This window comes from Mastigoproctus giganteus, chromosome 3 (genome assembly GCF_048544385.1).
Source record: "Mastigoproctus giganteus isolate SK-2022 chromosome 3, ASM4854438v1, whole genome shotgun sequence".
NCBI lineage: Eukaryota > Metazoa > Arthropoda > Arachnida > Uropygi > Thelyphonidae > Mastigoproctus > Mastigoproctus giganteus.
The window spans coordinates 46,570,628-46,584,987 of record NC_143577.1 but is presented as its reverse complement, the minus strand read 5'-3'; the positions used below and the strand labels follow the sequence as shown (position 1 = coordinate 46,584,987).

The 14,360-nt window shown below is 33.6% G+C and overlaps 1 protein-coding gene across 1 annotated transcript in view; it reads left to right on the top strand.

The window, feature by feature from the left end:
- LOC150087932 (USP6 N-terminal-like protein) overlaps positions 1–14,360 on the top strand; it is a 173,741-nt gene that overhangs the window by 115,502 nt on the left and 43,879 nt on the right. Inside the window, exon 9 of the mRNA XM_090369968.1 lies at positions 4,166–4,220. Coding sequence (XP_090226094.1) covers positions 4,166–4,220 — 55 coding nt within the window. The remainder of the gene's footprint in view (positions 1–4,165; positions 4,221–14,360) is intronic.

Genomic DNA, 14,360 nt, shown 5'->3' with positions numbered 1-14,360 from the left:
TTTATTAAAAACTTCTTTTCAAAACACCAGTTTTAAGTTTGTTTAGGATCTATGCTCTCTCAAGTGTTTTGCCAAGTGGAGGGAATCTCACAAGATCCATTCTAAGTATCATGCTATTTGCCATCAAAATAAACTATCACAGAAAAACTTCCACCAATGTAAACAATGCCCTTTACATTGACGATTTTACAATATTTTGTCATTCGTGCAATATGAGGGTCATTGAAAAGCAACTTCAAAAAGCAATTGATCACCTTACATCTTGGTCATTAGCTAAAGGGTTTAGATTTTCATCACAGAAGACCATTTGTGCACTTTTGTCACAAATATGATCTTCATCCTGACCCGGAATTAAGGCTTTAGCAAAACAGCATTCCATTGGTAACCAAAGTCAAATTCCAGGGACTTATTTTTGACAAGAAGCTGACATTTCTAGAACACATATTAAGGCTTAATATCCTTTGTGCCCTTTTGTCAGCTTTGTGGGGTACAGATCATTGTACCCTACTCTGGCTTTACTAGGCTCTTGCCTGTCCTAAATTTGAGAGAGAGAATCTTTTTTTATGGTTCTCAGATTTATGCTTCTGCTAGACATAGTGCACTTCGATGGTTAGATTCAGTCCATCACCAGGCCATCCACACTGCCATTGGAGCCTTTCGTACATCTCCTATCCAAAGCCATTGCTTCTAGGATGAAGCAAATGAACCATCTCACTTGGACATCTATTGTTGAGTCACAATGGTCACCAAGGCAATTCCTTCCACCATGGTATGTCTATCTTCAAATGTATGACTTTCTCCCTCGAGGTATGAGAGAAGGCTAGCACACCTGTGTGCTAGCCTTCTCTCATACTTATAACAGTCTTATAAGAATATACTTATAAGACTGTTATCCTGATAACTGGAGGCTTTCTTTCTTGAAACCTGGAAAAATCAGTCAGGTATACCTCAAACTGTAGATCTGTTGCACTTATCAGCTGCTTAGACAAAACAGTGAAAAAAACTATAACAATATTCTTGCTACATTGACCAAACAGACTAAATAAAACTATTTAGTCAGTGTGGCAGGATTTTCATAGTAAAAATTAAATAAAAATTGAAATAAAATAAATCAGCCATAAAAAAATATAGTAAAAGTAATAAAAAAAAAATCTATATGTATGTATTAAATTTAAGTAAAATTGATAAAATATGCACAAATTTACTCACATAAAACATAGAACAAAGGGGCAAACATTGTTTTTATAAACTACAAACATCATTAAATAAACTGGTAGAAATAATGGCTGAAACTTTAGTAACAACAATTAAATATTGAACTATTCAATACTTGTAAAGAATAAGAGAAGCTTACCTCGATATGATACTCTTTCGTATGATACTCTCCAGAAATTAAAATGAATATAGCATTACAGTAAAAAATAAATTGAAAACAATTAAAAATCAATTGAATGCAATTAAAAATTAAGTAAAAAATTAACTTATGGAGTATTATGAAGTATTATTAAAAGTATTATTAAGAGTATTATTAAAAGTATTATTAAGAGTATTATTAAAAAAAATTATGGAGTATGTGTGAGCATGAATCTTAAATAAGGATTATTTGTCTTTATGCATGCACTTAAAAAACCACGAATTGGATTAGATATTTACGGCGGACGTTAATAGAATTCTCATGTAATTTAATTTTGACTAATCTTGTTCAGCAGCATCAGAATTAGCCTTTCATGCCGCTAACAAAAAACATACTCCACTGCTACGTTTATTGACTGTGGGGCCATTAGAGAAACTTCTTAACAAATATATTTGCACATATTTTTGCATAGGAGTACAAGAGTGATGCTCAATCCTTATTTAAGATTTATGATCACACATACTCTGTAATTTTCATTCCTGTGATCACAACATATGGTCAAAAAGCATTTTCAGCTTCAGGAAGGAAAATTGGTTTGCAAAATTTACATTAAACTTTTTAAATTAATTTTTTACTTAATTTTTAATTGTGTTCAATTGATTTTTAATTGTTTTTAATTTATATTTTACTGTAATGTTATATTTAATTTAATTTCTGGAGAGTATCATACGGAAGTGTTCTACGTATCATATTGAGGTAAGCTTCTTCTCTTATTGTTTACAAATATTGAAATCAACGTAAAACGTATTGAGCCTCACTCTTACACTCCTATGCACAAATATGTGCAAATATATTTGTTAACAAGTTTCTCTAATGGCCCCACAGCACTACAGTCAATAAACATAGCACAGTTTGCTTTGTTGCAAGTTTGCTTTGTTGCAAATTAGATTGCGAGTTTCAGCCTGCTTCTAGATTTGATGTGTGTTAATTATTCAGTACATTTTGTTTCAGCCTGCTTCTAGATTTGATGTGTGTTAATTATTCAGTACCTTTTGCTTCTGTGTGCATTTGAATTGCATTTATTGTGTCATGATTTCATGCAAACATCAGATTTTGTAAGTACTTAGGGAAATAAAAATAAAAAATAAATTTTCTGTTTATATTCTGGGATGGCCACATGGTCAAATCTTCTTCTGATGCATCAGAAATGATGTGCGAGGTTAATGAAAAGGATTCTCCACCTTATACTACCATGTTTGAATGGTATCATAGATTCAGAGGAAGAAGAGAAAGTTTAGCAAACAATGACCTTACTGACAGTCCTTTAACTGCTCTTATGCCCTAAAATAAAGCTGAAACAATTAGAGTGCTTGTGCATCAGAACCATTATGTTGCTGTTGATAAACTTGTTGAAGCTTTAAACATTTTACCAGGAAACTGTCACAAAATTTTAAGTGGTGATGTTTTTAACATACAATTAGGTTGCTCAGCATGTAGTGCCTTGGATGCTTAAAGATGATCAATGCAATGTGCAGATAACAATTCACATTGATCTTATAGTAGCATATGATAATGATGCACTTTTCCTAGAGTCCATCACAGAGAACAAGATGTGATGTTTTCTCTATAATCCACAAACAAAATGTAAACCATTGACTTGGAAGCTGCTTCATTTGCCACAATCAAAAAAATTTTGACAAGATAAATCAAAAAAGAAAGTAATATTAGCAGTTTATTTTGACCATTGTGTGATGCTCTACAAATTCATATCTCAAGTTACTGTGAGTAAGGAAAGCTACGTACAGGCAGGTGTTGTGCTGACTACAAGAAGCAATTCAGAAAACATCCATAATGGTGGACAGTAAAATATTGGAATCTGTTGCACAGTGACAAACCCATATGTTGCTCTTTTCTCATGCAACAAGAGATTGCTAAATGCAATGCTGTATTGTGTTACTGGATTCCCCGTAATTTGCCTGACCTCTTTCATTATGCAATTTTTTTCATTTTCTCTAAAATGAAATGTTTACAAGGCTTCTACATCCACAGCAAACAAGAGGTTATTGATACAACCCAAGATGCTCTTGCTTCATTACTCACTCAAAACAGTTTAAGTAGGATACTTTAAATAGTGGCTGTCTAGTTTTGTCATCTTTTATGTCCAATATGCACCAAATGCAGGGGCTCACATCTGGTGAGTATGGGCTTGGCACACCCAGGGTACGGAGCTGGATATCATCGTTCTTCTTTTCTTTGATGATTCTTTTCTACTCTCTCTCTCTCTCTCTCTCTCTCTCTCTCTCTCTCTCTCTCTCTCTCTCTCTCTCTCTCTCTCTCTCTCTCTCACTCAGAGTAACTTGAACATTTATTTTGGCTAGTGCAGCATAAGCCTCAGGCTTCCTTGCACCATATGGCTAATAATAATAATAATAATAATAATAATAATAATAATGCATATTGGACATATCCACTTAATTTCATTTATAACTGCTCATCAGGAATGAGCAGTTATAAATGAAACAAAAAATGCATGACCAATTGTTAGCTGTTAAAAATGAAGTTGCAAATGCCTCTAGCTCTGGCTATACTAGCTATATATTTATATAAATAAATTTATTTTACTTTTTCAAGTTAAAAAAAAAAAAATGGGTAGCAGGGTTGCATATATTATACTGTACTTATTAGTAATAGCAAAAAAGAGAAATTTTTATTCTCAAAAAGAAGTGGAAGGGATAATGTAATTTTGGGACAGTAAATTATGATTTCTTGCATTAAATCTAGATTTTCTAGACATTCACTGTTATTTTCTAGGATGCTTTCTGGGCATTATCAATTCTCATGAGTGATGACAGGCATGCTATGCATGGTAAGAGCTGAAATTTGTTCAAGAAGTTTTTTGTTACTCTAAATAGAACAGATAAAGAATTTTTGAATCTGTTAACATTTACAATTGAATCTATTTATGAAGTCATTTATAGCAAATTTGTGTATAACAAATAAGTTTCAGTTCCCTTTGATTTAGAACTTAAAAACCTGAAGGTGTCATGTTTAGCAGTTTTATTTATGTTAATCCTTTTCCACTCATAAAAAAGAAAGCAATTATCAGAGATTAGTAATTTTTACATGTAGTATAAAAAAATTATTCCATTGCCATATATACACTGTCATGTGTAACTGTATGCAGTTCTGTATATTTAACATTGTATGGCCATATACAAGCTCTGATAGTGGTAAAAAAAAATTTATACAATACCGTGCATCATATTGAGACCAGAGAAAGTTTAATTGAGAGAGAGATAAGAGAATGACACTTGGTTGAATTTCAGTCAGTTTTTAGTAATCTTCTGTGCCATGCAGCTCTTGCTAATGAACATGTTAATTTTACACATCTCAAAAATGTAAAGAATAACAAATAATATTTTAAGCCTTGTTGTTTTAAGAGAATAGATTTGACTGGGTTATGCATTGAATATCATAACATAAAAATCAAACAAGAATGATGAATAGCTAGTAGAATTTGCTCACCAGTAGAAGGAGATGAACAACATTGGCCCACAAGTGGCATAACTTCTGATGATTTTGTTCAAGTTGCTGATAAACTAAATAAATATTTTATATCTACATTCATGCATGAAGAAGTTTTTAGGAATGGGAATACCAAAAGTACCCCAAGTTTTTTTATAACTGAAAAGAAAGTGGAAGAGAAATTGCTGCAGCTAAAAGTAAATAAGTCACCTGTGACTAATGGGATCAGTCCAGTTATATTAAAAGAATCAGGAAAAGAGATAGCAAACCTTTGGCCATAATTACAAGAGCATCCTTGGATTCAAGGGAGGTGCCTATGGATCAGAGATGCGCAATCCCCCATTGTGAATAAGAGATCTCTTCTATTCACAAAGGGGATCAAAGGACAGCGTGAGCAATTATAGAGACCTGTAATATTGACTTCTGTTCCAGGGAAAATAATGGAGTCACTGGTTAAAGAACTATTGCGGAATCATCTTAACAGGAATGGAGAAATCACATCATTGATTTGTTGGGACAGTGGGGGGGAAATCCTGTTTGACATCATATATTTAAATTTCAGCAAAGCTTTTGACACTTCTGAATGGAAGACTCCTGTACTAACTGGAACAGTGTGACATTAGGCAAGTTACTGCTGGTTGAGTGACAGAATACAGGGTGGTTATAAATGGGCACTGCTCTTCTTGAACTAATGTTATTAGTGGAATCCTTCAGAGTTCATTGATGGTCCCATACTGTTTACAGTATTCATGAATGATATTGATGAAGCATATCAAGCATGGTTTAAGTGTGGATCTGTTGGAACAGGTGCAGAGAAGAGAAGCCACATTAGTCAAGAACACAAAGGAGTACTCTTACCACAGAAAACTTCAGTTCTGCAAATTGAAGCACTAAGCATTTGTATGCAGACCTGACTTAAGTTTTTAAAGCTTTAAGTGGATTGTGTAAACTCGATGTTATTCTTACTCTTTTTTTTTTTTTTTTTTTTTTTTTTATGAACAACACACACACAAGGGAACATAAATTAAAACTGAAGAAGAATGGCTACAGGATAGATGTGCACATATTTCCTTTCAGCCAAAGAGTAATTGATTATTGGGGCAGACTGCCATATGGTATTATGGAAGTGAATTGTTTGAATAAATTTCACCAAGCTTGCTTCCTTGCATTATTTGCCGCTACTACTTACTAATAATAATAATTTATAATATGGGGGAATAAAGCAATTAAATAACACATTCTGCTTACTTTTTTTCATTTTAACCCAAAAAACGAAGATGATGGATGGTGAAGATGAATTAGAACAAATCATAGAAAATGGTGTTTTGGCTGCAAATACTGGCATTTTTAAATAGAAATAAATGTTTTGTGATTCACAAGTCATATTCTGAGATTGTAATATGCGGAGAAAAGGAAAAATCATAATTTAAATGAATAGTTGATTATGAGTTTGACTGTGTCAGTTATATTTACTCACTCACTTTTTGTTTACCTTTTGCTTTTCAATGTTTTCATTACATAATACAGGAACTTCCCAACTTACGTAATACTCGACTTACGGAAATTCGACTTTACGTAAGTTTTTTGCCGGCCAGTGCAAACTTCAAAAAATCGTGGAAATGTATTTTGCTTCCCATAGGAATAAATGGAAGTTTTTTGCCGGCCGTTGCAAACTTAACAAAATCGTGGAAATGTATTTTGCTTCCCATAGGAATAAATGGAGGTATCATGAAAATATCATAATGTGAACCCAATAACACATTATTTTTATTTATTTATTATTATTATTATTATTATTTTTTTTTTTTTTGTAATTCATTCCAAGTCCTTGGAAGTTGAAAATTTGGCTATATAACTAAGCTATTTATCTCTCTAAATGGTCATTTTTATAATGGAAATTGCACTACACTTTCATCGTTATCATATGTTCCCGTTATAAGAACCAATTTTGAACGCCTTTGTGATATTTTTCTAAAGCACGTTTCTGGAGTTCATGACCAAAAAACAATAAAATCAATTTGCACTCTCAGGTTTATTGGGCTTTTCTGTTAGTGCATCTAATTATAAACGAGTAGTAAACTCGATCTTATTGAATTTGCGATAATACCGATAACTGCAATTATGTGGGTTTTTACGCTATTATGATGCAATGTGTTCCCCTTCACTGAAATCTTCAATCATATAAAAAACAAATTTTCAGAAACCTCTTCATTCCTATTTACGTATTACAATGATGAAGGGAAAGGGACCAATGGAAAGTCCAAGCGCTGGAAATGAAACAAAATTGATTTAGAAATGAAGACAACAAATAATTAATATGTTGTTTCATAAAAGTTGAGCAGCCGACCCCTTATAAATCTCCACAGTCCTCAACCTCCGCAGCAGCATACTTATCAGCTGAATATGTCAATTCTGGCAACAAAGCTCCAGAGGTAAAACTTACTGATGTTATGCCTGTCTCCTCTTTTTTTGTAATTTTATAATTTTGAAATTTTTTTTAAATTGCACACTTTTGTAATTTTTCCTGCGCATGAGATAAAAAATTTAATAAATACAATTAATAATTCTATTTACATGTCACCAAACATTATTTTTTGATTCAATCAATTCAGCAAGCACAGTTGCGAGTGCTGCCCAAGCATGGGGGAAATTCCGACTTACCTAGCGTTCCATGGAACGTAACCCTTATGTAAATCGGGGAGTTCCTGTACTGTACTGTACTGTATCTCATCCATTTTGTTCAAGTTTTTTTTAACACATTTTCAGATATAACTAAGTTTTCATCAATTCTCTTTGACTTTGTTATAAGCAAGTTCAACTGTTTATGCATATTTTATTTAGATCACCTTTGAGTATGCTAGATAAGTAGATGTCACATTATTTGATATATGGGACAAACATAATGTTGGCCTCAAGAAAATATTCTTCCTTTGATCTATACCTGAGTTTCTTATAATGCCTTCCCATAACAGCATCACGAAATCTGTATTTTAACAACAGATTACACTAGCCAACACGATTTTTATCTCCAAGAACTTAAATGCTTTTTTAACCAATTTTTATGCGTAGATTTTGAAAATCACCATGATAGTTTCACATCACGTCACAGTTATTAAATATAGGGAGAGTTACGTTTTACCAATATATGCCACTTTCGCATAACCTAGCCAGTAATGTATGACATACTGATTTATTTTAAGAGATATAAGCTAATTCTCTTAATTTTAGCAATATATTTTGGTTTTCTTGTGATAAACATAATCAGACTTTCTACCTATGGTTCTTAGGTTCAAATTCCAATGCAACAAGTTACAATTTGAAGAGAGCACAGCGTTTTTGGTGAGGATTTTTGTAGGCTGTGCCAAGGTTTTCCAAGTATTAACTGATCGCAACACGTTCTCAGGGGTGTAAATCTATTCTCCAAGCATATAATATTTTTTTACACTTGTATTGCAAATTTGAATTATACGTATACACCTAATTCTGTTTTTGCACGAACTTTTTTTACACGAATTTGATTTAACACGAATTCAAAATAAAAATTTCATTCTCTTTTTACGCGAGTCATTTTGATTTAACACGATTTCAATTAATTTTTTTTGCCTAAATTCTAAGAAAATTTTTTTTTTAATTTGTGGCATATTAGTATCATTTCTATTTTACACGCACCAATAGATTGGATAACAGCTAGTGTGTGCGTTTTGAAACGCGTGCTTTTGTTTACCAATGTGTACATCTAGATATCTATGAATCGTCAACGTTTTTATTGAATTTGGTGCACATCTACGGTATTTGTGCATTGTATCTTCGGAAGACATTTAGTAGTACGCTCTATTTCAAAGTGAAAGAATCTTTAGTGAAATTTGTGCATGTAAAAATTTATTAATTTTGCCGATAGTCAATAAATTGTAAGTTTACAAATTTTTCATACCTTTTTTTATTAATTATAACTGAGATATTTTTCGGTAGCCCTTATTAATGTTGAATAATTCGCCTATTACCAAAATGAAAAGGAAAGTTTCTTTGGAACTTAAAATTCAAGTTTTAGATCGTCTTGCAACTGGACAAGGGGCTACGTCTGTAGGAAAGCATTTTGGTGTACATGAAGCTACCGTAAGAACTATTAAGAAAAATTAAGCTGCAATTAGGAAGTCGGTATGTTCTGAAACAAAAGTAAGTGTTAATTCATCATCATATACAAGAGATATTGTCAAGGAAAAAATGGAAAAGGCTCTGGTAATATGGATAGAAGACCAGTCACAAAAAAAAGTACCAGTAGATGGAAATGCCATCAAGCAAACAGCACTAAGAATTTACAGACAGATTAAAGAAAAGGAGCCAAGCACTTCATCTCAATTAAACAGAAAGTATGAATTTTCTGCGTGTACAGGTTGGATGACAGGGTTTCTTAAAAGGAATACTCTTCATAATATAAAAATTAAAGGTGAATCGGCTGCTAAAGTATTCCCGCAGGAACTTGCAAAAATTATTGAAGATGGAGGATACACTCCTGATCAAGTGTGGAATGCAGATGAAACTGGTTTCTTCTGGAAACGAATGTCGAACAGAACGTATGTAGCCAAATCGCAAAAAACTGCTGGTGGTTTTAAGGTAGCTAAGGATCGTGTGACCTTATTATTTTCCTCTAACGCTTCAGGAGATCGTATGTTGAAACCACTGCTGGTAAATCGAGCCCTAAACCCACGTTCAATGAAAGGTGTAGATATCAATAAACTACCTGTTCACTGGATGGCAAACAAGAAGGCCTGGGTGACTACTGCTATCTTTATAGAATGGTTCAACAAATGTTTCGTCCCAGAAGTCAGACGTTATATGAATTTGAAAGGTCTCGAATTTAAAGTTCTTCTGATTCTTGATAATGCACCCAGCCATCCTGTCTTGGAACACCCAAACGTACAAATTTTATTTCTGCCACCTAATACTACATCTTTGATACAACCGGTAGACCAAGGTATAATTGCGACAATTAAAACATACTACGTAAAACGAACATTCCAACACGTTTTGGACAAACTGAATGATGAAACACTAACAGTCATTGATGTGTGGAAGAAATTCTCAATTATGGATTGTATCAATCAAGTTGGATTAGCGTTAACTGAATTAAAACCAGCAACTTTAAATGCGTGTTGGAAAGCGGTTTGGCCACAATGTGTAAAAATCAAAGATCCCATCATCCTTAATAGGACCGCATTTCCCAACATCATTACAATGACACACAAAATTGGTGGAGAAGGATTCGATGATCTATCGTTTGAAGATATTGATGAATTGTTAACCGACAAAGCCCTAAGCGAAGATGAAATATTAGAGATTGTCCTTGGGACTCCTTATCCCACAGAACGTAGTGATAATGAAGAAAATGATCCTGTTCTAAATGCAGATTTAATAAAAGAAGGTCTGGAACTGGCCAGAAAATTAGGTAATCATTTTGTCAAACATGACCCTAATGAGGAACGCGCTGAGAAGTTTCAACTTGAACTGAAATTGTTGACAGCCTCTTACAGAGAATTATATAACGGCCTAACCGAAACACGAACACAACGATTAATAACTGAATTCGTTCGTAAAACAGGTGAAACATCAGCACCAGAGGAGACTCGTGCTGATTTTGCTCAAGAGATCACAGAAAGAATTTCATTAATAGAGGAAGAAGACGATGTCCACAACATTTCTAGTGATAGCAGTGATATTCCAGTCGTACGCAAACGTATGCGCCGTTTATTATCAGAAAGTGAAAATGAATAAAATTTTGTTATGTGTAAAACAGATTTTTTTTGTTCATAAAGAATTCATTTCATATGCATACAAATTTACTTTAATACATTTTCATTACATATTATTACATGTGTATTTTGTTTAAAATAAAATAATAAGCTTAAAAAGAATATTTTTATGTGTTTTTTTTAAATTATTTTTACTGATTTTTTAGATCCGGAACCAATCTTCTTTTCTTCCATAAATACAATGTATTTTTTTACACGAATTTTTTTTACACGTATTTTTCAGGAACGTATCTATCGTGTAAAAACAGAATTAGGTGTATATCCCTTTATTTTGAAATTAAACATTGGTACATCTTTTGAGACTTGATAGAGACTTTTATGGTGATTTTCAGAATCAACGTGTTTATTTCCTTCCTATGACAAAAAATATTTTTTATTGGCTGGTGCTATTAGGATAAATTAACAATGATTCCATGCTGGTCAGAATTTGTTGTGCTCTTTTTGCATTTCTTGGCTGCCAGCTTCTCATTTTCAAATGTTAAAGAACTAATTAGCCAAACATATCCTCTTGCATTTAAGAATAACAGAAAAGCTTAATTTCTAAAATAAATATACTACACTGTTGTTGGAAGGGCATATTCCATTTTGAAAACTAATAAAGGTTGCATACAAATAATTTTACAGTTCAACATGAATTTCCCTTAACAGTGTAGGCAGAATTCTAGGATTGTTCATTGGGTTCCGTCAATGATACATATGAATTTTGCCAGCAGGAACAAGAAAGTAATTATCCTGTTGTATAAGGCAGTGGTTAGGCTGCATCGTGAATACTGCATGGAAGTCTGGAAGCTTAATTTTAGGAAGAATATGAATGTATTGGGATGGGTGCAACAAAGATTAGTCAGGGACTCCAAAAGGTGCTCTTGCCAAGAAGTCTGGACAGTAGGCAGCTATGAGAGGTATCTGCTTGAAGTCCTTAAGACTTTAAATGGATTGAGTGTACCAATACTGATGGCATCCTTCGTCTTTCTCAGACAACACACATAATGAAACCTAAACTTGAATTTTAAAAGGATGGTTGTAGGATAGATATGCAAAAATTTGCTTTTAACCAGAGAGTGATTGATTGCTGTGACCAACTTCATCTGGTGTTGTGAAAGTGGATAGTTTGTTACAGAGGACTTAGATGAGATGGTTTTTTTTTTTTTTTTTTTTTTTCCCTTCACACATTTTTTGGTTGATGCTGTATAGGCCTGCTTCCCTTCATTTGTCACTACCAATACTAAAGAACATGATGTTGCATTATATTGTATTTGCAGACTTCTGCTTGTTCCAGGTTTTCTGTAAATTTGTTTATTAACCTTTCCACAAGTGAGTTTGCTGCATTCAAATGAGTGCCCCAGAGTAAATTTTCGATAATGGCTGCCTGTATAGAGAAAGTTTTATTGTGCAGATTTGAAATTTTGCAAAAAATAAAATTTTATACATAAATGCCTTAAAATATTAATTTGTTTGTATTTTGACTTTATTGCCCAACACTGAAGTAAAATTGTCAGAAAAAAGAAAGAATTGAATTTCACATTCAAAACTAAAAACAAATATTGTCAAAAAACAAAGTTATCATCCAAATTCAAATTCATAAAAAAAATTTTAAATAAAACCTGTTACTTATTGTCGATACAGTAATATCTTCCACATGTATTATTTGATTCAGTTTTATCAAATTCCAGACTTGAATTTCACAGAAATTTTGGCTTTTGTAAACCCAAATTAGATAATTGAAATCAACAGGTGCAGTCTTCTCCAATTTAAAAAGCTATTTTTATGCTGCCATCCCTTGCTGGCTTGAGGATATATGGCACCCCTAGGCCACATTGACTGATGGTGCCTCCCTCTCACTGATGCAAAGATTTTCATTTTTTAGAATGATTAATTTTACAAAAAAAAAATGTTTTATTTACTTTGTAAGTAAATAAAATCTGCAGCGTGTCAACCATGGACAACAGGAGTTAAAGGATCTGCTGGTTACATGTTGGTACCAGATACCACAAGACACATTTAGAAATCTTGTAGCGTCCATGCCTTGCCAGGTACAAGCTGTTCTGGCTGCACGTGGAGGACCAACATCATATTAAGTTGGTTGGTCATAATGTTTTGGCTCATTGGTATATGTGGTTCCAATGATGCCTCTGATGGTGCAGAATCATTCACTCAACACAACTGCATGCAACCTTCACCCTGGCAGTTGCCCAAAGCACTTCTGACAGCTTAAGATCCTCGAGATCCATTCTGTTATGCGTGGAGAGTAAGGAATACATGCAGTCACATTGGTTGTAAATGCTCCTCTCTGCCTCCACCTTCCCTCCCAAACATACTTATGTTAATTTTATGGGTGTTGGCTTGTCAAGGAGATGCAGTTATTATTGGTCATTATCATAGGTTTTAGCACTGGTTTGTTTGTTATTTGGTTTTTAGGAGCATTAGCAACTAAGGCCATATTGCTCCGTGAATATGCGGTGGTCATTCCTGACCTTTCCGCATCCTCCGTATTTGGTGGTGACGGGCTCGAACCCCGGTCTAATCAAGAAGCGTGTGCTACGCACTGCTGCTCCTTCCCACCTGGCTACAGAGGCGCCTTTAGCACTGGAAATTGCTCAAGAGCTTATGGATTTGTTCTTTGGAACACAATGCCATTTAGATTTTAGTTTCATCCCATGTTCAGGGTGTAGTAGTTCTTGGATGAGATGAATGGATTTCCTGGTGTACTCCTGGGACATTTCTAGTCTCGATGCTTGTGTGGAGATTAACTGCCATGATCATTTAGCAATAGGTACTTTGCTGTGAACCTTGTATTTTTTTTTAAGAATGTACTGCCACTATAAATTTCACTCTTACAAAAGAAATGGTCTTCTTTGAAAGCTTTGGTGTATTTAGCATTTTATTTTCTTTCTTTTAATTCTTTAATTTTATCACTTTCAACTTTATCATTTTATCTGTATACTTTATTTTATAGTTTACTATATTCTATCATTATTGGGTTAGTATATATTATTGCAGTTACAAGCAATTATTTTCCCCATCCAGCAAGGCATGTTTGAAGATTAAAAATTCAGTGTGTTTCTAACTGATGTACATATATTACATACAAAAGTTATTTCAAAAGTAATGCACAAAAGCAGCTAATTTAAAATGAATTTATTTTAATTTACATTAAAAACCTTCAATGTAGTCTCCTTCACACCTTATGACTGCTCCCCAGCATTCAAGTAATTTTTGAATGTCATTTAATTGTCTGCTGAAGTTAAGCTGTCTGAAGCATTGGGTCGTGGTTGCACTAGATACTTCTATAGAGAGAAATATCTGTTCATGTTCATTCAATATTTCCTTGAGCTTGGGGAATAGCTTGTAGTTGGTAAAACAAGCTCCACAGACTGTGATAATGAGGCTTTGCATTGTCATGGAGTATGAGCACACCAGCTTTCAACATCTATGACAGCTTCTGATGAATTTTTTGCCATAATTTCTGATGAAGAAATGTTGCGTAGTAGTGTCCATTTACTGATTTTCCAAGTGGCACTTGATCAGTGGCAATAATGCTCTCATAATCGTAGGCCATGATGACCATTTGTTTCGTCTTTGACTGCTGCCAGCAACATTTAATTGGGCATGGCAAAGATGAATGCTTCCACTGAGCTGATTGTGACCTCAGTTCAGTTCAGAGTCATGTGTCTTTG